Source organism: Stegostoma tigrinum, chromosome 2 (genome assembly GCF_030684315.1).
Source record: "Stegostoma tigrinum isolate sSteTig4 chromosome 2, sSteTig4.hap1, whole genome shotgun sequence".
NCBI classification, from domain to species: Eukaryota; Metazoa; Chordata; class Chondrichthyes; order Orectolobiformes; family Stegostomatidae; genus Stegostoma; species Stegostoma tigrinum.
The window spans coordinates 159,927,147-159,952,647 of record NC_081355.1 but is presented as its reverse complement, the minus strand read 5'-3'; the positions used below and the strand labels follow the sequence as shown (position 1 = coordinate 159,952,647).

The 25,501-nt window shown below is 47.3% G+C and overlaps 1 protein-coding gene across 1 annotated transcript in view; it reads right to left on the bottom strand.

The window, feature by feature from the left end:
* Nucleotides 1-25,501, bottom strand: part of wdr97 (WD repeat domain 97) — a 178,941-nt gene that overhangs the window by 119,198 nt on the left and 34,242 nt on the right. The window contains exons 8-14 of the mRNA XM_059641159.1: nt 19,715-19,951; nt 18,836-18,926; nt 7,976-8,108; nt 6,808-6,929; nt 5,062-5,134; nt 3,501-3,656; nt 239-394 (exon numbers count right to left, since the gene is read on the bottom strand). Coding sequence (XP_059497142.1) covers nt 239-394; nt 3,501-3,656; nt 5,062-5,134; nt 6,808-6,929; nt 7,976-8,108; nt 18,836-18,926; nt 19,715-19,951 — 968 coding nt within the window. The remainder of the gene's footprint in view (nt 1-238; nt 395-3,500; nt 3,657-5,061; nt 5,135-6,807; nt 6,930-7,975; nt 8,109-18,835; nt 18,927-19,714; nt 19,952-25,501) is intronic.

The window sequence follows — 25,501 nt, the reverse complement described above, 5'->3', positions numbered from 1 at the left end:
GCCCACTCCCTCAGCACTGACCCTCCAACAGTGCCCACTCCCTCAGCACTGACCCTCCGACAGTGCCCACTCCCTCAGCGCTGACCCTCCGACAATGCCCACTCCCTCAGCACTGACCCTCCGACAGTGCCCACTCCCTCAGCACTGACCCTCCGACAGTGCCCACTCCTTCAGTGCTGACCCTGAGCAGAGTCACCATGGGATGTGTTGGCCTGTACAGTTTCCTGACAATACTCACTTTTTTCTCTTTGGCGGTGACCTCGGACCAAGGCTCCGGCCGTGCCACTGGTGGGAAGAATCCTCTGACGATGTTGCTGCATCGATGGGGTCGATTGAGGAGACTCTTCAGGTCCACCAGCCGCTCGTTCGGATCATAAATTGGAATCTCAGGAATCTTACAAAGCGACATGTGGAGTAGTCAGGACAAAGGCTGATTGGTTCTGGCTTCAAGAAACATTAAACTTGCAAACTTCATAACTTGACAGGGTGTATATCGAGAGCGTGCTTCCCGTTTGTGGGAGATTCCAGGACCAGAGGGGCGTCATCTCAGCATTAATGGGGTCATCCACTTCAACAGACACAGGGAGGAATTTCTTCTGTCAGATGGGATTGAATCCGTGGAATTGTTTACCACAGAAATCTGCCAAGACCGGGTTATTAAGTTTATTCAAGTCTGAGACAGACAGATTTTTACTGGACGGCAGGTCTTATGAGGAAAGTTTGAGGGACCTAGGGCTTTTTTCACTGGAGTGAAGGAGGATGAGAGGTGTCTTGAATAGAGGGTTACAAGATGATGAGAGGCACAGATAGAGTGGATAGTCAGAGCCATTTTCCCAGGGTGGAAATGACTATTACAATACGAGGGGGAGGGTGCATAATGTTAAGGTGATTGGAGGAATGTATAGTGGTGATGTCAGAGGTAGGTTCTTTACACAGAGAGTGGTGGGCATGTGGAATGCGCTGCTGGTGTTGGTCATGGAGTCAGACTGATTAGGGACATTTACGTAATTCTTGGATAGGCACATGTTTGACAGTAAAGTGTGAGGTATGCAGGGTAGGTTGATCTTAGAGTAGGATATTGGGTGGGCACAACATCGTGGGCCGAAGGGCCTGTACTATGGTGTACTGGTCTATGTTCTGTGTTCTGTGTCCTTAATCAGTGAGGGTGACAAGGGTTATGGGGAAAAAGCAGTAAAAGTGCACTTGAGGGTCAACAGATCAGCCATGATCTCATTGAATGGAGGAGCAGACTCAGTGGGTTGAATGGTTTCATGCTCCATGTCTTACGGAGCCCCATTTATCTCCTCCAACAGGGCGGGAATACTGAACCTGAATCAATACACCCCCTCCCCAGCACAACACCCACACCCCCCAACCACCAACCCAATCACTGTGAATGTCACCATAATGTTATGATGATGAGAAGGTAGCTCCTTCACACTGACCTCAGTCAGGGATGGGGATTGAACCCACTGTGTTGGCATTTCTCTGCATCACAAACCAGCCATCCAGCCAACTGACCACACCAAACTCTTTATTCAATATCCAGCCCTCTGCCTCTGTAACAGGGCATCATGTTAAAATGGGACAACTGTACAGTATGGAAGGAGACCATTCTACCCATCGTGTCTACTTCTAACTCTCCAATAAATCCCACTTCCCAGACTGTCTTATGTTTGCATGGCTCAGAGACTGGTACGGGAGAACTCTTATGGAAAGATGTTGTGAAACTTGAAAGGGTTCAGAAAAGATTTACAAGGATGTTCCCAGGGTTGGAGGGTTGGAGCTACACAGAGAGGCTGAATACACTGGGGTTGTTTTCCCTGGAGTGTCGGAGCTGAGGGGTGACCTTAGAGAGGTTTGTAAAATCATGAGGGGCATGGATAGGGTGAATAGACAAGGTCTTTTCCCCAGGGTGTGGGAGCCCATAATTAGAGGACGTAGGTTTAAGGTGAGAGGGGAAAAGAAATACAAGAGACCTGAGGGGCAACACTTTCACTCAGAGGGTGGTGCAGAACGAGCTGCCAGAGGAAGTGGTGGAGGCTGGTACAGTTACAGCATTTAAAAGGCATCCGGATGGGTACATGGATAGGAAGGTTCAGAGGGATATGAGCCAAATGCTGGCACAGGGGACTAGATTCCTCTACGATATCTGGTCACGTGGATGAGTTGGACCGAAGGTTCTGTTTCTGTGCTGTACATCTCTATGATGTTATGATTTTAAAACAGTTTCAATTTCTGGGGCATTGGCATGAGTAGTGGGGAAAGTGAGAGCTGTACTATTGGAGTAATCTTCACCTGAACTATGCTGGGGAAGGACAACTCATTGAATTAGGGTCGTAAAAGTGCTGTCTGTGTAGGTGGGGCGTAGCCTCAACTGGGGAAACTGTACAAAGTGAAACTGAGAAGCAAATGCAGTAGAGCCAGCCAGCAATACAGGTAATGAGTACCAGAGTGTGACAGGAAAAAGACAGAACACGCAAATATAAAGATGGACCACATACATGATCAAAAACAAGGAAAAATAGTTTAAATAAACAGAGTTAATGGCTGTTTATCTGGAATGTGCACAGCACCTTTCACACAATGAGTAAATTAGTACCACACAAACAGATGTGAATGAGAGAATGGATTATTGCACAGGCATCGTCACAAAGTGACCGTCGCTGGAACTTGGGTTATTTCAGTGGTATTTGACATTTTGGTGGGAAAGGAGAAGGGAAGGTGAGTTGGTAATTAAGGATATCAATGCTGTCGTGAGAAATTATTGTGGTTCAGAGGAACAAAATGTAGAATCAGTTTGGTTAGAGACAGGAACTAACAAAAGACGTCACAGTCAATGTGCACAGAGAGATACAGACGCAGAGTGATAGAGAGGGACTCACAGGCAGAGAGACACACACAAGGAGAGATATAGGCAAAGACTTAGAGCCATGGAATCACACAGCACAGAAACAGACCCTTCGGTCCAACTAGTCCATGTTGTCCATGTTCCCAAACTAAACTAGTCCCACTCAGAGATAGTAAGAAAAGCTGATGTTGGAGTCACAGGTGTGGAGCTGGATGAACACAGCATCAGAGGAACAGGAAAGCTGACGTTTCAGGTTGGGAGCTGATGCTACCCGGTCTGCTGTGCTCCTCCAGCTCCACACTAAACTAATCCCAGCTGCCTGCGACTGGCCCATATCACTCCAAACCTTTCCTATTCATGTGCCTATCCAAATGCTTTTTAAACATTGTAACTATATTTGCATCCATCACTTTCTCTGGTAGTTCATTCCAGACACAAACCACTCAGTGTGTAAAATAAAATGACCCGTCATGTCTTTCTTAAATCTTTCTCCTCTCACCTTCAAAATATGTCCCCTGGTTTTGAATGGCCCCATCAAAGGAAAAAAAGCCTTTGTAATTGACTTTATCTATGCCCTTCATGATTTTATAAACCTCTGGTAGAGAGAGAGGCTCGGGTATACAGACATACACAGAGTCCTGATACTGACCTCTATGTGTGGAGTCTCAGCATACAAGAGCTGCATGTATTTCCTGAAACCTTGCTGTAAGATTTCCTTCGTACGTGGAGGTTTTTTCCGGCCCCTCATCTCCCCACGCTGAATCAGAAGGATTTCCTCATCTCTCATAGCCAATGAAGCGTATGCCTGGGGTAGAGAGAGTCAGAGGAGGATCAGACAGCACAAGCCTCAGTTAGAGGAGCAGCAGGCACACGGGAACACCACCATCTCCAGGTTCTCCTCCGAGCCGCTCACCACCCTGACTTGGAAATATATTGCCGTTCCTTCACTGGCATTTGGTCTAAATCCTGGAAATCCCTCCCCTGACAGCATTGTGGGTCAACCCACAGCAAGAGGACGGCGGTGCTTCTAGAAGGCAGCTCACCCCGACCTTCACAAAGGGCAGTTACGGAGGGGGACAGAGTTCACGTGTATATTTCAGGCTGAGGTAAATGGGCTCTTGACTGATCAGGAAAATCAAGGGGAAAGGGCAGCAAAGTGGAAGTGACAAATGTCAGATCCAGCCATGAACAGTGGTACAGGCTCGAGGGGCTGAATGGCCTTCTCCTGTACCTGTTTCTTATGGTCTAACGGACATAAATGCTACACCCACATTCCAACAACATTGTACCCATAGCCAGATGATTTACAGTGGTACAGCCCTCGGGCTCATGCTGGTCAGTGTGAAATGATGGAGAAAGCCACTGGGCAGTTTGGAAGACAGTGAGGAGTGATCACTTAAACACTATTAGGCTGCAGGCCTAATACTGCAGAGCAGGATCCGAGCAGCTGGATGTTTAATAGCCAGCACAGCAACGATGGGCCAAAGGTCCTCATTCTGGGCTGTAGTACACAATAGATGTGTAGCTGGCCCACATAGCACAGTAACCCTGGAGTCCTGGCTGTGCTTACTGGGCCCCAATGTACCTCAGTCTCATGTTCAAACACTACAGTGGGCCTGGAGTCACATGTTAAGGATTAGAATTAGATTTTATTGTCATAGGTACTCAAGTACACAAGTACAGGAGAACAGTGAAAAGTTTACAATATTACCCCTCATGGCACCATCTTAGGTACAAAGTACCTAGGAACAGATTCTTGGATATAAAAAGAGGAATAAATAAGAAATAAATTGGCATTATGTACAGCGATTCACAGCATAAGTTAGAAATAAGATATAGTTAAAAGGACAAACATTGCAGTGCTCGTCGGACCAGGTTTGGATAGCAGATTGCTATTCCTGAAGAACATTGGTGAACCACATGGAGAATAATTTCTGGTTATCATCACTGAGACTCATCTTCGATTCCAGATTTACTCATGGAGAAGTAACACCTGCAGAACAGAGACTGGGCCAGAAGGAGGCGCTCAGGTCATCTCTCCAGGGCTTTGGGATAGGGATAGGGATCTGACTGTCCAGAGGGATTATTAACTGGAGCTTTACTTCGTTGGTAACGCTCAAGCACAGCGAATCAAACACAAAAATGCACAACAGTTCCACTTCCACATCCCCATCCACAGTGCCACATGCCAGATTACTGGAATCTCCTACCTCTTTCAGTCGATCCTGCTTTTCCAGGGATCCCACATCAGACTCGACCGGTAAAACAACAGAATGTTCGGGGCTGGATCACAACAGAGGAACAGTATTAAAGCCTCTTAGGTAAATCGCAAAAAAAGAGAAGGTCCTGGCCACAAACTGAAGGTCAAAACTGATCAGCCTCTCCACACAAATATCTCATTCCGATAAAAAAAATTAGCCCAGTTTGAGGGACAACCTGTAAATGAAATAATCCCTTAGAATATCCAGGGCTCAGTGAGCAACAACTTCACCTTGGATGAGAAAATAGCCTTACACAACAAACAAATAATCCCAGTGCTGAGAGAGCAGGCACTGTCGGAGGGTCAGTGCTGAGGGAGTGGGCACTGTCGGAGGGTCAGTGCTGAGAGAGCGGGCACTGTCGGAGGGTCAGTGCTGAGAGAGTGGGCACTGTCGGAGGGTCAGTGCTGAGAGAGCGGGCACTGTCGGAGGGTCAGTGCTGAGGGAGTGGGCACTGTCGGAGGGTCAGTGCTGAGAGAGTGGCCACTGTCGGAGGGTCAGTGCTGAGAGAGTGGGCACTGTCGGAGGGTCAGTGCTGAGGGAGTGGGCACTGTCGGAGGGTCAGTGCTGAGAGAGCGGGCACTGTCGGAGGGTCAGTGCTGAGAGAGTGGCCACTGTCGGAGGGTCAGTGCTGAGAGAGCGGGCACTGTCGGAGGGTCAGTGCTGAGGGAGTGGGCACTGTCGGAGGGTCAGTGCTGAGAGAGCGGGCACTGTCGGAGGGTCAGTGCTGAGAGAGTGGGCACTGTCGGAGGGTCAGTGCTGAGAGAGCGGGCACTGTCGGAGGGTCAGTGCTGAGGGAGCGGGCACTGTCGGAGGGTCAGTGCTGAGAGAGCGGGCACTGTCGGAGGGTCAGTGCTGAGAGAGAGGGCACTGTCGGAGGGTCAGTGCTGAGGGAGCGGGCACTGTCGGAGGGTCAGTGCTGACGGAGCGCGGCACGGGGACGAGCTGGGGTGGTTTTGGGATGCGGTATGTTGGGGGGAGATTTTGAAGCCTGTGAGTCACAAACAATTTCAACTCTCTCTCCCATTCGTCAGACGACATGTCCATCATGGGCCTCCTGCACAATGATGCCACCCGAAGGTTGCAGGAACGGCATCTCATATTCCGCTTGGGAAGCCTGCAGCTCAATGGTATCAATGTGGATTTCACAGGCTTCAAAATCTCCCCTCCCTCCACCGCATCCCAAAACCAGCTCAGCTCGTCCCCACCTCCCTAACCTGTTCTTCCTCTCACCCATCCCCTCTCCTACCTCAAGCCACACCTCCATTTCCTACCTACTAACCTCATCCTGCCCCCTTGACCTGTCCGTCCTCCCCAGACTGACCTATCCCCTTCCTACCTCCCCACTCTTCTCTACAGGCTCCATCCCCGCCTCTTTAACCTGTCTGTCTCCTCTCCACCTGTCTTCTCCTCTATCCATCTTTCATCTGCCTTCCCGTGTCTCCCTATTTATTTCAGAACCCCCTTCCCTTCCCCATTTCTGAAGAAGGGTCTAGGCCTGAAACGTCAGCTTTCCTGCCCCTCTGATGCTGCTTGGCCTGCTGTGTTCATCCAGCTCCACACCTTGTTATCTCTGACTTTGAATGATTATTGCTGGTTTCTGGATCAGTAGCATGAGCATGATCCCAACACTCAGTAACTCTCCTGACAGTACCTGGTACAGCTCCGACCCCCAGACTATTGTCTTTCCCTTCCTACCTGTTGAATGCATGGGGTCCTCTCAAACGCTGGGAATCTTCTGCAGACAGAGAATTGAGAGTAGCACTGGTGATGGGAATGGCAGCATCAGGCACAGGATCACTGACATCCCTACATGCTATCTAACCAGAAAGTAAAGAATTGTTAGCAACATCACTCATATTCACATCATTCTACTGCGTACAGGGCTCTAACCCCGTGTTGCCCCTGGCCTGGGAGTGTTTGATAGGAAACAGTGCAGAGAGAGCTTTACTCTGTATCTAACCCCATGTTGTCCCTGTCCTGCCAATGTTTGATGGGTGACAGTGTAGAGGGAGCTTTACTCTGTATCTAACCCCATGTTGTCCCTGTCCTGCCAATGTTTGATGGGTGACAGTGTAGAGAGAGCTTTACTCTGTATCTAACCCCGTGTTGTCCCTGTCCTGCCAATGTTTGATGGGGGACAGTGTAGAGAGAGCTTTACTCTGTATCTAACCCCGTGCTGTCCCTGTCCTGCCAATGTTTGATGGGGGACAGTGTAGAGGGAGCTTTACTTTGTATTTAACCCCGTGCTGTCCCTGTCCCTGGGAGTGTTTGATAGGGAACAGTGCAGAGTAAGCTTTACTCTGTATCTAACCCTGTGCTGTCCCTGTCCTGGGAGTGTTTGATAGGGAACAGTGAAGAGAGAGCTTTACTCTGTATCTAACCCCGTGCAGTCCCTGTCCTGCCAATGTTTGATGGGGGACAGTGTAGAGGGAGCTTTACTCTGTATCTAACCCCATGCTGTCCCTGTCCTGCCAATGTTTGATAGGGGACAGTTGAGAGGGAGCTTTACTGTGTATCTAACCCCGTGCTGCCCCTGGCCTGGGAGTGTTTGATAGGGAACAGTGCTGAGTGAGCTTTACTCTGTATCTAACCCAGTGTTGTCCCTGTCCTGCCAATGTTTGATGGGTGACAGTGTAGAGGGCATCTCTGAGGCACAACATCAGTTTTGTTAATCAATAACCATTAATTTTGCGGGAAAATATGCACATTTACAGACATACATCCACACACACACACGTGCACACATACACACAGACATAAACACATTCAGATGAACACAACACAGTCAGTTGTCTGAACACACACAGTCACATATACAGTGCGACGCTGCTGTCAATAGAGAGGGACATACATATGCACATACCCGGAGCAGATACTGCTGGGGCAGATACTCTGAACTGTTCATGACATACAGGTTTCGCTCGATGCCCAGGAAAATGTTACCAACATCATTGCAGAATGAGATGCTGTTCGCGACTGCTTTCAGGTGCAGAACTCTGTGAAAGAAATGAAGGGGAGCCCACAGTTTAATTATAAACCAGGGTTTCAGGTTCACCTAAGGTACTGACCTACAAGCTCAATTTCAGAAGGAAGGGAGGCTTCCTGGTGAAATACCTGGGTGCATGATGTGATGGAATATGGACCTGTCCTGCTACATCTTAACCCTGTCTGAAGACCTTCCCTTTGTATTTTAGCTTGTGGAGCGAAATTGGAAAAGGACTGTTTTAATAAACAAGCATTATTGCATGCTTTGGAAAGCAAGTCATTTTTTTTCTCCTTTATTCATTAATGGGATGAGGATGTCACTGGCTAGGCAGCATTTATTGCCCCGAGGGCAGTTCAGAGTCAACCATACTGCCATGGGCCTGGAGTCATATGTCGGGCCAGACCAGATCATTTAAGCAGTTTCTGTCCCTAAAGGACATTAGTGAACCAGATGGGCTTTTCCTGAAAATTGACAATGGATTCACGGTCATCATTAGATTCTTAATTCCAGATATTTTATTGAATTCAGATCCCACGGCAGACATGGTAGGATTTGAACCCAGGTCCGCAGAACATTATCATGGTCTCTGGATTAACACCCCAGTGGTAATACCACTAGGCCATCACCTCCACTGATCTGACCTGCTTTGTATGCTGTGTTTACACAGCTACTGGTTCAAGCAGTATAGGAGAATGTGCAGATAGCCAGAGCCCAGCTATGTACAGGCAAAGTGATAATGGAAACTGCTGATGCTGGAGAGTCCAAGATAACACAGGGTGGAGCTGGATGAACACAGCAGGCAAAGCAGCATCTCAGGAGCACAAAAGCTGACGTTTCGGGCCTAGACCCTTCATCAGAGAGGGGGATGGGGAGAGGGAACTGGAATAAATAGGGAGAGAGGGGGAGGCGGACCAAAGATGGAGAGAAAACAAGATTGGCAGAGAGGAGAGTATAGGTGAGGAAGTAGGGAGGGGATAGGTCAGTGCAGGGAAGATGGACAGGTCAAGGAGGCGGGATGAGGTGGTAGGTAGGAATTGGAGGTGCGGGTTGAGGTGGGAGGAAGGGATGGGTGAGTGGAAGAACAGGTTAGAGAAGCAGAGACAGGCCGGGCTGGTTTTGGGATGCAGTGGGTGGAGGGGACGAACTGGGCTGGTTTTGGGAGGGGAGTGGGGGGAGGTTTTGGGATGCAGTGGGGGGAGGGGAGATTTTGAAGCTTGTGAAGTCCACATTGATACCATTGGGCTGCAGGGTCCCCAAGCGGAATAGGAGTTGCTGTTCCTACAACCTTCGGGTGGCATCATTGTGGCACTGCAGGAGGCCCATGATGGACATGTCGTCTGAGGAATGGGAGGGGGAGTTGAAATCTACATCCGCCATCTACAATCCAATCCCACCACCCAAGACATTTTTCCATCCCCATCCTTGTCTGCCTTCCGGAGAGACCACTCTTTGCGACTCCCTTGTCCGCTGTACACTCCCCTCCAACCCCACCACACCCGGCACCTTCCCCTGCAACCACAGGAAGTGCTACACTTGCCCCTACACCTCCTCCCTCACCCCCATCCCAGGCCCCAAGATGACTTTCCACATTAAGCAGAGGTTCACCTGCACATCTGCCAATGTGGTATACTGTATCCATTGTACCCGGTGTGGCTTCCTCTACATTGGGGAAACCAAGCAGAGGCTTGGGGACCGCTTTGCAGAACACCTCCGCTCGGTTCGCAATAAACAACTGCACCTCCCAGTCGCAAACCATTTCCACTCCCCCTCCCATTCTCTAGATGACATGTCCATCATGGGCCTCCTGCAGTGCCACAATGATGCCACCCGAAGGTTGCAGGAACAGCAACTCATATTCCGCTTGGGAACCCTGCAGCCTAATGGTATCAATGTGGACTTCACCAGTTTCAAAATCTCCCCTTCCCCACTGCATCCCAAAACCAGCCCAGCTCGTCTCCTCCCCCCACTGCACCACACAACCAGCCCAGCTCTTCCCCCCCACCCACTGCATCCCAAAACCAGCCCAGCCTGTCTCTGCCTCCCTAACCTGTTCTTCCTCTCACCCATCCCTTCCTCCCACCTCAAGCCGCACCTCCATTTCCTACCTACTAACCTCATCCCACCTCCTTGACCTATCCGTCTTCCCTGGACTGACCTATCCCCTCCCTACCTCCCCACCTATACTCTCCTCTCCACCTATCTTCTTTTCTCTCCATCTTCAGTCCGCCTCTCCCTCTCTCCCTATTTATTCCAGTTCCCTCTTCCCATCCCCCTCTCTGATGAAGGGTCTAGGCCCGAAACGTCAGCTTTTGTGCTCCTGAGATGCTGCTTGGCCTGCTGTGTTCATCCAGCTCCACACTACATATCTATGTACAGGCGAAGATTTGGTTAGTAACTAGTAGCTGTCCTATGCGTGGACTAGTATCTAGGTATCAATGGTGAAGGCTTTCTGCCTGCCAACAACAATGTGATTGGTTCTTGGGTAGCCAAACAGCTTGAGGCTGTGAACAATATATAGTGAAAATTCTTCAAACAAGCTCAGGGGCTTTCTCCACTCTGTGAAGTAAAAACGACTTTAACCCTAAAGAAAATCAGTTTATTTTTCTCTCATTAGTTTCTATAACCCATGACTTTTCATGAATAAGTCAGACACCTTTAAATGTGTGAAGCAGATACCTTGCACCTCCTGCAAGCCAGTGAAAGCATCTGCAAAAGAAAGGCTGAGAAGCAGCAACATGAGAGCTATCTCAGTGCTTTCTGTGAAGAGAGATCACTGAACTGTTTTCTCGGCTTTCCCTCCTTTTATTACACGTGTTGTCCCCTCCGTCTGTGTCTGTGTGTATGTGTTTATATGTGTATGTGTGTGCCTGTGTGTGTTTATGTCATGTGTGTGTCTGTATGTATGTGTACGTTTGTATGTAAGTCTGTGTATGCATTTATGTGTGTCTGTGTGCATGCGTGTGCGTGTCTGTATGTTTCTGTGTGTGCATGTGTGTGTGTCTGTGTGTGTGTTGTGTGTAAGGGGAGTTAATAAGGGGGTTAGAGTTACATGCTGATGGTTGATAATTGTTTATCTGTATGTAGAGTTTATCCTTCTGTAATAAAATGTCATTCATGATAAGTGCAGAAACCTTCTCCTTGCTCTCTAATAACCTTGGAGTAAAAATGAGGCTCATTGGGGAATTTTGTGTACTTTTATAAAATCTTATTTTCAGCGAAGACCCCAGGACTTTTGGATTTGATTTCCAGTGTGTTACCACAGGGAAGTGTTAGCACCTGTCACTGCCCCAGCAGCTCAGACTCTCAGCTCTGTCTGCTCACCTCTGTAATATGACTTACGGACACATGGTTTCCGGCCCCTCTACCCCCTCGACCCCCAACCTCCCCCACCCCTCTTCTACTCTCCCCCACCTCTCCTCTACCGTCCCCCACCCCTTACCTAATCCCAGTCCCTTTGCAATCCTCTACAGAGAGTAAATCAGCTTAGTGTACACACAGGGATGGGGACCGGCTGGGTGTGAGGGGGCAGTGGGATAGGAGTGGACTCTCCGCTCCTCACCCACCTGAACAGCGGGGACCAAAACACTGATCATTGTGCTCCCCCCCGACACACCCCTACCCCGACTAGTCACATCCTGCCCACTGAGAACGATCCCACTCCTTCCTACTTTCTCCTTCTACCTGTTAATCAATACTCAATCCCTTCCAGCAGTGTGCCCCAATCCTGTATGTTTCATTGACAACAAAGTGCGGAGCTGGATGAACACAGCAGGCCAAGCAGCATCTCAGGAGCACAAAAGCTGATGTTTCGGGCCTGGACCCTTCATCACAAAAGGTTTTCTGATGAAGGGTCTAGGCCCAAAACGTCAGCTTTTGTGCTCCTGAGATGCCGCTTGGCCTGCTGTGTTCATCCAGCTCCACACTTTGTTATCTGTCAACAGTAGGTCAAGTTAATATCTCCAAAACTATTATTTTTTTAACTAACTTCTTTCAGACTCATATGCTCACTAGACCATTGGATCTCAATGATTTCGGGGAGAATGTCTTGTATTTTCGTTGTGAAGATAGACATAAGGAACTCTACAGTTTCTCTGCCATTTTTCCATTCCCCACGTTTTTCTGAGCCTGCCCGTAAGGGACTAATACTTGTCTTTGTGTATCTTTTCCTTTTGGCCTACCTATAGAAGCTCTTACAATATATTTTTATGTTTCTTGCTGCCTTGCATTCTTCCTAATTACCTATTATATACGTAACTGAGACAAAAGGTTGGGAAGGATGATTGTCAAATTTGCTGATGACACTAAAATAGTTTGGAAAGTAAGTTGTTGAAGAGGACACAAAGAGGTGAGAAAACCATATCGATAGGTTAAGTGAGTGGACAAAGATCTGAGCATAATGTGGGAAAATATGATTTTGTCCATCTTATCAGGAAAGTTTTTAAGGAGCTAGACAGACTCGATGTGGGAAGGATATTTCCCCTGGCTGGGGAGTCGAGAACACAGTGTCAGGATACAGGGTAGACCATTTAGCATTGAGATAAGGGAAACTTTCTTCACTCAAAGGATTCTCTACCACAGAGGGCAGTAGGAACCAAGTCACTGAATATATTCAAGAATGAGATAGATTCATTTGGATATTAAAAGCATCAGGGGGAGAAAGCAGCAATATGGTGTTGAGATGAAGGATCAGCCATGAGCATGTTGAATGGTGGAGCAGAGAGGAACAGCTGACTGTCCTCTTCCTGCACCTAGTTTCCATGAAGAATAGAGAAGAAGCATTGTATCTAAATGGTGAGAGATTGAAGAGCTCTGGGATGTACAGGGCAATCCTCTGGCTACCTGCACCTTTAACTATTTGATATGTACTTCCCACTACAGTTTGGTGGCCTATAAAACATCCCCATGAATGTTTGGTGCCTTGCTGTTTCTGAGCTCCACCCAAACTAGTTCTATATTTTGATCTTCTGCTAGGTGTTTCTCCCTAATGAACACATTGATGCAATCGCTCGCTGTCACCTCCATGGTAACTCCCACGCTTTCTGCCTATCCCCCCTAAATGTGGAATATCTTTTAACGTCCAGTTCCTAGTCTCGGTCACGGTGCAGCCATATCTCAATCGTGGCCATTAAATCAAACTATAGGACATGAATCTGCACCTTCCACACATCCATCTTCAAGTGAATGCTGTACAGATCCAGAAAGAATCTCTTTATTTCCCGGGTCCCCAGGACACTATCTGAGTCTGTGGACAAACATTCCAGCCATAATACAACCAGGCCATTGCCTCCCCATGGTCTGATGTCTATGGTTCAGGTGCTAAAATCCTGAAAATTCCTGATAACAAGGTGTAGAGTGACCTGAAAAGAAATAGAAATTTTTTCTGTTGCTATCTCTCAAACTGGCCCTGAACTGAGATAACAGGTCACCAGGCGGCTCGGTGGCACAGTGGGTAGCAATGCTGCCTCACAGCGCCAGGGACCTGGGTGCGATTCAACCCTCGGGCGACTGTCTGTGTGGAGTTTACACATTCTCCCCGTGTCTGTGTGGGTTTCCTCCAGGTGCTTCGGTTTCCTCCCGCAGTCCAAAGATGTGTAGGTTAGGGTGGATTGGCCAAGCTAAATCGCCCATAGTGTTCAGGGATGTGTAGATTAGGTGGGTTATGGGGGGTGGGTCTGGGTGGGAAGCTCTGAGGGTCAGTGTGGACTTGCTGGGCTGTAGGGCCTGTTCCCAAACTGTAGGGATTTGACGATGATGGCGATCATGGTTTATTGAGAAGCACAGATTGAGTGGCATAAACATTGAGATGTGAACGGCACGTCTCATGGCCAGTGCAATTACAACAGCAGGTACTCACTCATCAATCCACAGCAACAGAGAGTGTGGCCATTCAACCCATTGTCCCTATGCTGGCTCTTTGCAAGAGCTGTGACCATACCTTGCTCTTTCCCCAAGTTTGGGTGAATTTTTCTCATTTAAATATTTATTAGATCCATTCTTTGGGTGGTGCCAGGGTTAGGGATGTCACAGAGTGACTGAGGGCTTTTTGCTTTCAGGGGGTGGGGGCGTGGAAACAGTAAAGAGCTAGTGCCTACTTTGGCACCAACATCATAGATCTAAAGAGGGGCCTGAAGGTAGCATTTAGGGAGCTTGGAATGGCCTGTAAAGCAAGACGTAGAATGTAATAATCTTCCCAGCACCATGTGATAGTGAGTATAGAAATCGGAAGATGACCTGGACTGCAAGGTTTGAATTATATGGAGGCATTGGATGGGCTGGGACTTCTTTACATGGACCGTAAGAGACTGAAGGCTGACCTTATAGAGGTCTATAAAATCATGAGAGGCATAGATAAGGGAGAGAGCCAACAGCCTTTCCCCACCTTAGGGGAGTCTAAAACTAGAGCAGTGATAATGAAAACTGCAGATGCTGGAGAATCCAAGATAACAAAGTGTGGAGCTGGATGAACACAGCAGGCCAAGCAGCATCTCAGGAGTGCAAAAGCTGACGTTTCGGGCCTAGACCCTTCATCAGAGCTTGAAGGGTCTAGGCCCAAAACGTCAGCTTTTGTGCTCCTGAGTTGCTGCTTGGCCTGCTGTGTTCATCCAGCTTCACACTTTATTACCTAAAACCTGAGCACGTAGGTTTAAGGTGAGACAGGCGAGGTACAAAAGGATCCAGAGGAGCAAACCTTTCACACAGAGGGTGGTGAGCATCTGGATCGTGCTGCCAGAGGTAGTGGTGGAAGCGAGTGCAATTTCATCAGTAAGAAACCGTTACACAGGTACGTGGATGGGGTGGGAATGGAGAGATATGGACCAAACACAGGCAAATGGGATTAGTTTAATTGTGAAAATTGGCCGGTATGGACAAGTTGGGCTGAAGGGCCCATTTCCATGCTGTAGCCCTCTACAATTCAATGATTGAGTGAAGAAATGGCATGAGAGGGAGGCTTTAGACATTGGGCTGGTACTGGACCAGATAGGGTATATATCAGGAGCTTGGACTGTACCCGATTTCGAAGGGTATTGAACAGGTCTTTCTACCCCAGAAGAGATCCCGATGATCCAAAAATCTGAATCCTTGCCCACTACACCATCTCCTCAGCCATTGATTCATCAGCCCTATCTTCTCATTCCATGTCTCACCATCACTTGGCACTGGGAGTAATCCAGAGATTGATATCTTTGAGGTTCTGCTTTTTAACCTTCCAGCTAATTTCCTATATTCACTCTGCAAAGCCTCAACCCTTTCTCTCTTACTGTCCTATGTCTTTTCTCACCAATGTAAGTGAGGTAATGTAAATGAGAGTTATGTGTCCCAAATATAGAAGCAAGGAAGGTTGAGGGGGACTGCCAGAAGTGGAATAGACAGGGTAGATAGAAAGCAGCTGTCCCCCTTATTTCAGGGTCAATAATGAGGGGGCACGATTTTCAGGTGAACGACAGGACATTTAGAGGGGATTTGAAGGTAAGGTTTTGAGCACGGTACAGTTCTGGAATGTTCTGCCTGGGAGGGTAGTTGACATGGGAAACCTCACAACTCGTAAAAAGTTCCTGATGAACACCTGAAATATCACAGCATTCAAGGCTATGGGCCTAGTGCTGGAAACGTGGGACTGGTGTAGGTAGACAGGTTCTGCTGAAGGGCCTCTTCTGATCTGTACAATTCAATTGGTTCTAAGAGATTGGGAGGGCATCAGGATTTTGAAACTTGCCAATGGGGTTGGTGTAGAGTTTTTCCACCTCGGACAAAAGGACTTCAACTTAGAGACTGTCACTTACTTTTTATTCATTCAGAGGATGTGGGCATCGCTGGCTAGGCCCAGCATTTATTGATATCATGGCAAAGAGATCTGCTCATGTTGTTAGGGAGGGTATACATGAACCTCTTAGGGGGTTGTGAACCTGAAAGGGTATTCAGGTAAAATAAAAACCAGGCTATTTACCGGAAGTTGAAAGCTAATGAAAGTGGCAAGTCTTTAAAGAGGGAGGCAGTGTGGATTGGAAATGTCACTGGGCTATTAATCCATGCACACAAGTAATATTGTGGGGACCTGGGTTCGAATCCTGCCACAGCAGGTGGTGGAATTTGAATTCAATAAAATATCTGGAATCACGAATCAAATGTTGGCTGTGAACCCATTATCGATTGTCGGAAAAACCCATCTGGTTCACTAACGTTCTTTGGGGAAGGAAACTGCCATCCCTACCTGGTTTGGCCTACATGTGACTCCAGACCCAATGTGGTTGACTCTTAACTGCCCTCTGGGCAATTAGAGATGGGCAATAAATGCTGCCTGGTCAGTGACACACTCATTCTGTGAATGAATTAAGAATAAAAATAAATGTGTGTTTGGCTTCCAGCACCTCAGTGCACTCTGATTGGCACTAGTTCAAAGTGCATGTCAAAGATTATAGAACAAAGACATCCATAGAATTCGGACAGCAAGAAACAATATACATTATATGGAATTACAGAGTATATACCACACAGAAATAGTCCCTTCGGCCCAGCTGGTTTGTGCTAGTGCTTCTGTTCCTCCCAGTCCCTCATCACTCCACCGTATCACCGTGTCATCCTGCATGGTTTCTCATGTGTTTATCTGGCTTCCCATTAAAGACATCTGTACTATTGGTGCGAACCACTGCCTGGAGCAGTAGTTTCTACATTCTCATCTGTCTCTGGCTGAAGGGGTTCTGCCTAGATTTATTCGTGACTGTCCCATTACCTACAAGATTCTGAAGGGGTTTGACACAGTGCAGGGGAGACACGTAGGAAAATTGAAACTCCCTCTACTCAGGCTCAGGTTCAGGATAAGGGGATGACCATTTAGGACTAAGATGAGGAGAAAGCTCCTCAAAGGGGTGATTACCACGGGGTTTCTCTCCCCTGGAGAGTGGTGGAGTCTGCACCGTTGAGTATATTAAAGATCAGGATTGAGAATGAGCCGGACTTTGGGGGAAATCGAGGATACAGGGAGCGGGCAGGAATATGGAGTTGGAGCCTCAGGTGAGTCAGGGCCCTGTTGGATGGAGTGACCGGTTCCACAGGCTGAGTGGCAAACTCCTGCCCCTATTCCTTGTGTTTCTTATATAGATGGTCCTTTCTTTTGTTTTCTGAAGAACGGTCTAGGCCCGAAACGTCGGCTTTCCTGCTCCACTGATGCTGCTTGGCCTGCTGTGTTCACCCAGCTCCACACCTTGTTATCTCAGATTCTCCAGCATCGGCAGTTCCTATTATCTCTGGGACTCATTTAGCTTGGGATTATAATCAGAGTGGACTGGTTGGACCAAAGGGTCTGATGAAGGGTCTAGGCCCGAAACGTCAGCTTTTGTGCTCCTGAGATGCTGCTGGGCCTGCTGTGTTCATCCAGCTTCACACTTTGTTATCTCGGATTCTCCAGCATCTGCAGTTCCCATTATCACTGGTTGGACCAAAGGGCCTGTTTCCATGCTGTATGACCTTATGACTCTATAATTGATAAATTCTCATGGAAATGCTATATCAAACACCAAACAATCTCTGTCATCAACCCTTCAACTATACTCTGAAGAATCCCAATCTTTCCTGACTATTACAGCCTCTCAATTCTGATTTTGTTTCTATAAATGCTTTCTTCACTCCGTCCAGGGCCCCTCTATCCATTTAATCATATGAGGATCAGAACTGCACACATTACTCCAGAGATGACCTAAACTGGGATCAATACAACTAAACATTACTTCTCTGCTTATTATACCTATCCTTTTAGAATTGAAAAGCAGTACTTTTGTTTTTTTATATCACATTATTAATTAATATTATTAATCATGACCTCCAGTGATCCATCTGTCCCTGGATGTCTCTGACTATAGCCTCAGATCACAGTCGATCGAAGATTAGAAAGGGAACCAGAGGGGGAGAGAGGGAGAGAAATAAAGGGAAGACCAATGAGAGCAACCAGTGGTGAACTATTTTTTTAGATTTTACTCAATAGAGGCAGATGAGCAAGCAGGTAATTTCAAAATAAAGCAGAGAATTGCGGGTGCTGGAAATCTGAAACAAATTGTTGGAGAAACTCAGCAGGTGTGGCAGCATCTGTGGAGAGAAATCAGAGTTGGCATTTTGAGTCCAGTGACTGTTCTTCAGAACTGTTCTGATGAAGCCTAGCAATATTGTGATGGTGTTCAAGAGGGTGCAAAACAGGTTCACGTGACTAGCTCCAGGGATGAGGAGCTCTAGTCACATGAAGAGGTTTGGTCTGTGTTCCAGAGAGAACTGAGAAATGGTTTTATGGCGGTGATGAAGATTGTGAGAAGTTTGGACAGAATTGGAGAAACCTTCCCAAAGTTGAAAGCATCAAGAATGAGGGCACAGATTTCACACGATTGGCAAAAGAAAGAAAGAAGAGATGAAGAAGAAGTGTTTTCATGTGGCAAAAGCTTATGTATTGTCTGTGAGAGTGGTTGAGGTGACTTGAATCAAGGCTTCAAAAGGGAATTGTATTATTTTCCAAAAAAGAGAACGCACAGGGTTATGGGGAAAAGGTGAGGAATGCCTCTGGGTTCATGGCTGATTAAGAGAGCTGGCCCTACATAATGGGCAGAGTGGCCTCCTCCAGCTCTGTATCAGCCCTAGTGTTATTGGTGAGTTTATTAACCAGATGTGAAGACGATTTCACTCTGCACTTCAACATTCAATGTGGGACTGTAGTCATTGATTGTACAATTACACACCTCCACGGCTCTCACATCTCACCTTATCAGCTGGTTGTTGTGGTCCCAAATTTTCACAATCCCAGCTTTGCAAGTGGAAGCAAATATCTTCAGCTCTGGACAAGCACACAGTCCTGGGGGTAGGACATATGCAAAAAGGTTAAAGAATCGGAATCATAGAATCCCTGATAATGGGAACTGCAGATGCTGGAGAATCCGAGATAACAAAGTGTGGAGCTGGATGAACACAGCAGGCCAAGCAGCATCTCAGGAGCACAAAAGCTGATGTTTCAGGGAAGTGTCTAGGCCCGAAACAACAGCTTTTGTGCTCCTGAGATGCTGCTTGGCCTGCTGTGTTCATCCAGCTCCACACTTTGTTATCATAGAATACCTATAGTGTGACAATAAATCCACAGCAAATCTCTGAACAGCATCCCACTCAGACCCACCCCTCTACTCTACCCTGCATTTCCCATGGCTAATGCACCCAATCTACACATTCCTGAACACTATGGGTAATTTAGCATGGCCAATCCACCCTAGCCTGCACATCTTTGGACTGTGGGAGGAAACTGGAGCACTTGGAGGAAACCCACGCAGACACAGGGAGAATGTGCAAACTCCACACGGACAGTCTCCCGAGGGTGGAATCAAACCCGGGTCCCTGACGCTGTGAGGCAGCAGTGCTAACCGCTGAGCCAGGTCTGCATCAACCATCCGAAGATCATCGCACCCGGACATAACCCACACCCCACAGGGAGCTTAACTCTGCATCTAACCCCATGGTAACCCTGCCACTGGGAGTGTTTGATGGGGGAACAGTGTAGAGGGAGCTTCACTCTGTATCCAACCCCGTGCTGTCCCTGTCCTGGGGGTGTTTGATGGGAGTCTACATCCCAATGATCCAATGTAAGTGTCTAACCTGTGATTTCAGCCTCGTGGTCATTTGCTGGGTGGTGGTCTTTACGAGCTTTCTTCCTGATATCATAGAGGACAAGGGTGTGGACAGCACAAACAGGATTCTGAAACGCCACCATGAACATGGTCTTCATGATGCACAGGTGAGTGGTCGGGTGGGCACCGTATAGATTCATTAAGAGGCTGAGGGACTCCTGAGCGTATGGGAAAACCCGCCATATCTTGATGGCATTGTCCTCACCTGTAACAGGAGATACTGTGGTTAATTAGAGGACACACCTTACTTTCGGAAAGTTATCAAACATTTCACCTCCACCCACCATGTTGTTGGTGTGTAGATCTGTAACAGTATGACATTTGAATTTCCCTCCCATATCCTCCTGTACCACCTCCTGGTGTCTCTTGTTCCTACGTGCCCCATGATAGTTTATTCATCCTCAAACATCACAGCACACAAGAATTGGGAGGAGGCGTATTTCAGATCTTCAGCCTACTCCTCCAGTCAATATGATCTTTCCTGACCCGACCGTGACCTATAACTCAATTTCCTTCTGGCTCCTCCACCACTATTAACTCCCTTATCATTCAAAAACCTGTCCGAAAAAGGCTCATATTGGACTTGAGACAACAATGCTGTTTCTCGCTCTAGAGATTTGGCAGATCTGCTGAGCTTCTCCACAGAATCATTATATCACAGAAGGAAGCCATAGTTCCCCACCGGTTCTCTGCTGCAGTGCTAATCTCCTGCCTTTCCCCCCAGACCTCTGCACACCATTTCTGTCCAAATAACCATCCAATCCCCTCTTCAATGCCTCTGTTGAACCTGCTCCACCACATTTCCAGGCAGTACATTCCTGACCCTAACTATCCACTGTGTGAAAAGGTTTTCTCTCACATCAACCTCGCTTCATTCACTTCAAATCTATGCCCCTCTCATCCTTGCTCCTTCTATATTCCCCCTGTCTATTCTGTCCAGTCCACTCCTGATTTTGTAAATGTCTATCAGATCTGGTCTTGGCTTTTTTCACTCCAGGGACATTCCTCCAGAAGGTGAGCCATGAGTAACTGGGGTGAATTTTGTGTGATGTGGTAACAGGCAGAATCAACGATAATGTTGATGACCCCACAGAAGAGATGGAGTCACAGAGTCAGACAGCATGGAAACAGACCCTTCGGTCCAACCCGTCCATGCCCAACATATCCCAAACTAAACTAGTCCCACCTGCCTGCTGCTGGCCCATATCCCTCCAAACCTTTCCTATTCATGCACCTATCTGATAGCTGTAATTTGAGCCCATTGTACAAAAGGATTGAGCAAACTGGTAAATTTTGTCAGGATGATGTTATGGAACTGTAAGAGCACAGGGATCTGCGACTGTCTGTGTCAAATCTTTGGCAGCACAAGTTAAAAGAGGATCCTGAGGCTTTTTTTTTGCAAGTAGAAGCTCGGAGTACACAGGTCAAAATTTTTCCACTTCATTCTCCCATGGGATGTGGATATTGCTGGCAAGCTCAGTGTGTCTTACCCCATCCTTAATCGCCCTTGAACTGAGTGGCTTGCTCAACCTTCTCAGAGAGCAATTAAAAGTTGGCCCCATTGACTCCAAGACATTGACAGCACAAAAGGAGGCCATTCAGCCCATCATGGCCATGCCAGTCAACAAAGATTTGATACACAAATCCTGCATTACAGTCAACAATTGCCTGGGGACTATGGTAATGCGAGAAGCCAAACACTGCTTAAATATTATGGGGGTGTCTGACTTGACTTTCCTTTCCAGCAGTGAGTCCCGCACCCTCTGGGGGAGAATCATTCTCCTCAACTCTCCTCTTAGTCTCCAACTTCTTGCCATAAGTCTATGCCCCTTGTCACTGAGCCCTCCACTAATAGAACATGGGCCTCCCTATCCACTGTATTTATGGCTTTCATAATCTTATCCATCTCTGTCAGATCCTTTAACTTTCACTGTTGTAAGATAAACAATCCCAGTCTGTCCCATCTTTCCTCGTAGCTCAGACCCTCCTACCCAGAGAACATTCTGGTGAATCCCCTCCAGTACAATCACATCCTTCCCATAATGTGGTGACCAGAAGAGCACCCAGTCCTCCAGCTATGTCCTAATGCAGTTTGAAAGAGAGAAGGCAAAATTGGATGTAATGGTATTACAGTTAAATAAAGGTAATTACAGGGGCATGAGAGAGGAATTGACTAAAATCGACTGGAAGCGGAGCCTACCGGGGAAGACAGTAGAGCAACAATGGCAGGGGTTTCTGGGTGTAATTGAGGACACAGTACAGAGGTTCATCCCAAAGAAAAGAAGGATTATCCGGGGTGGGATTAGACAGCCATGGCTGACAAAGCAAGTCAGGAAATATATCAAAGAGAAAGAGACAGCCTATAAAGTGGCCAAGAGCACTCAGAAATCAGAAGATTGGGAAGGCTACAAAAACAAACAGAGGATAACAAAGAGAGCAATAAGGAAGGAGAGGATCGAATATGAAGGCAGGCTAGCTAGTGATATTAGAAATGATAGTAAAAGCTTCTTTCAATACATAAGAAACAAACGAGAGGCAAAAGTAGACATTGGGCCGCTCCAAATTGATGCTGGAAGGCTAGTGATGGGAGATAAGGAAATAGCTGAAGATCTTAATAAGTACTTTGCGTCAGTCTTCACAGTGGAAGACATGAGTAGTATGCCAACAATTAGGGAGAGCCAGGGGGCAGAGATGAGTATGGTAGCCATTAGAAAAGAGAAAGTGCTAGAAAAGCTAAAAGGTCTAAAACTTGATAAATCTCCTGGCCCCAATAGGCTACATCCTCAAGTTCTGAGGGAGGTGGATGAGGAAATAGCGGAGGTTTTGGTCATGATCTTTCAAAAGTCACTGGAGTCTGGGCAAGTCCCAGATGATTGGAAAATTGCTGTTGTAACCCCCTTGTTTAAGAAAGGATCAAGGCAAAAGATGGAAAATTATAGGCCAATTAGCCTAACCTCGGTAGTTGGTAAAATTCTAGAATCCATTGTCAAGGATGAGATTTCTAAATTCCTGGAAGTGCAGGGTCAGATTAGAACAAGTCAGCATGGATTCAGTAAGGGGAGGTCGTGCCTGACAAACCTGTTAGAATTCTTTGAAGAGGTAACAAGTAGGTTAGACCAGGGAAACCCAGTAGATGTTATCTATCTAGACTTCCAAAAGGCCTTTGATACAGTGTCTCACAGGAGGCTGCTGAGCAAGGTGAGGGCCCATGGTGTTCGAGGTGAGCTACTGGCTTGGATTGAGGATTGGCTGTCTGCCAGAAGGCAGAGAGTTGGGATAAAAGGCTCTTTTTCAGAATCGCAACTGGTGACAAGTGGTGTCCCGCAGGGTTCAGTGTTGGGGCCGCAGCTGTTCACCTCATATATTAATTATCTGGATGAAGGGACTGGGGGCATTCTGGTGAAGTTTGCTGATGATACAAAGATAGGTGGACAGGCAGGTAGTACTGAGGAGGTGGGAAGCTGCAGAAAGATTTAGACAGTTTAGGAGAGTGGTCCAGGAAATGGCTGATGAAATTCAATGTGAGTAAATGTGAGGTTTTGCACTTTGGAAAAAAGAATACAGGCATGGACTATTTTCTAAACGGTGAGAAAATTCGCAAAGCAGAAGTACAAAGGGATCTGGGAGTGCTGGTCCAGGATTCTCTAAAGGTTAACTTGCAGGTAGAGTCCGTAATTAAGAAAGCAAATGTAATGTTGTTGTTTATTTCAAGAGGGTTGGAATATAAAAGCAGCAATGTGCTTCTGAGGCTTTATAAAGCTCTAGTTAGGCCCCATTTAGAATACTGTGTCCAATTTTGGGCCCCACACCTCAGGAAGGACATACTGGCCCTGGAGCGTGTCCAGCGGATATTCACACGGATGATCCCTGGAATGGTAGGTTTAACACGGTTGGTGTGTTGCCTCCCAGGTACCAGGGTGTATGATGTCTCTGATCGTGTTTTTGGGATCCTTAAGGGGGAGGGGGAGCAGCCCCAAGTCGTGGTCCACATTAGCACAAACAACATAGGTAGGAAGAGAGATGGGGATTTAAGGCAGAAATTCAGGGAGCTAGGATGGAAGCTGAGAGCTAGGACGAACAGAGTTGTTGTCTCTGGTTTGTTGCCCGTGCCACGTGCTAGTGAGGCGAGGAATAGGGAGAGAGAGGAGTTGAACACGTGGCTACGGGAATGGTGCAGGAGGGAGGGTTTTGGATTCTTGGATAATTGGGGCTCTTTCTGGGGTAGGTGGGACCTCTACAAGCAGGATGGTCTTCACCTGAACCAGACAGGTACCAATATCCTGGCGGTGGGGGGGGGTGGGGAGGTGGGAAATTCGCTAAGGCTATTCGGGTGGGCGTAAACTAATTCAGCAGTAGGATGGGAACCAAAATTGTAGTTCGAGTATATAAAGGGTTGAGAGTAGGGTGATCCGAAATAAAGCTTCAGGGACGCAAGATGGCACCGGCAAGCAAGAAGCTAGTTTGAAGTGTGTCTACTTCAATGCCAGGAGCGTCCGGAATAAGGTGGGTGAACTTGCAGCATGGGTTAGTACCTGGGACTTCGATGTTGTGACCATTTTGGAGACACGGATAGAGCAGGGACAGGAATGGTTGTTGCAGGTTCCGGGATTTAGATGTTTCAGTAAGAACAGAGAAGATGGTAAAAGGGGCGGGAGGTGTGGCATTGTTGGTCAAGGACAGTATTACAGTTGCAGAAAGGATGTTTGGGGACTCGTCAACTGAGATAGTATGGGCTGGGGTTAGAAACAGGAAAGGAGAGGTCACCCTGTTGGGAGTTTTCTATAGGCCTCCGAATAGTCCCAGATATGTAGAGGAAAGGATAGCAAAGATGTTTCTCGATAGGAGTGAGACACACAGGGTAGTTGTCATGGGGGACTTCAACTTTCCAAATATTGACTGGGAACACTATAGTTCGAGTACTATAGATGGGTCAGTTTTTGTCCAGTGTGTGCAGGAGGGCTTCCTGACACAGTATGTAGACAGGCCAACAAGGGGCGAAGCCACACTAGATTTGGTACTGGGTAATGATCCCGGCCAGGTGTTAGATTTGGAAGTAGGTGAGCACTTTGGTGATAGCGATCACAATTCTGTTACGTTTACTTTAGTGATGGAAAGGGATAGGTGCGTACCACTGGGCAAGAGTTATAGCTGGGAGAAAGGCAATTACGATGAGATTAGGCAAGATTTAGGGAGCATAGGATGGGGAAGGAAACTGCAGGGGATGGGCACATTAGAAATGTGGAGCTTATTCAAGGAAAAGCTCCTGTGTGTCCTAGATAAGTATATACCTGTCAGGCAGGGAGGAAGCTGTAGAGCACGGGAGCCGTGGTTTACGAAGGAGGTGGAATCTCTGGTCAAGAGGAAGAAGAAGGCTTATGTTAGGATGAGATATGAAGGCTCAGTTAGGGCACTTGAGGGCTACGAGGTAGCCAGGAAAGACCTAAAGAGAGAGCTCAGAAGAGCCAGGAGGAGACATGAGAAATTGTTGGTGGATAGGATCAGGGTAAACCATAACGCTTTCTATAGGTATTTAAGGAATAAAAGAATGACGAAAGTAAGATTAGGCCCAATCAAGGATAGTAGTGGTAAGTTGTGTGTGGAGTCAGACGAGATAGGGGAAGTGCTAAATGAATATTTTTCAACAGTATTTACTCTAGAAAATGACAATGTTGTCAAGGAGAATACTGAGATACAGGCTACTAGACTAGGTGGGATTGAGGTTCACAAGGAAGAGGTATTAGAAATCCTTCAGAGG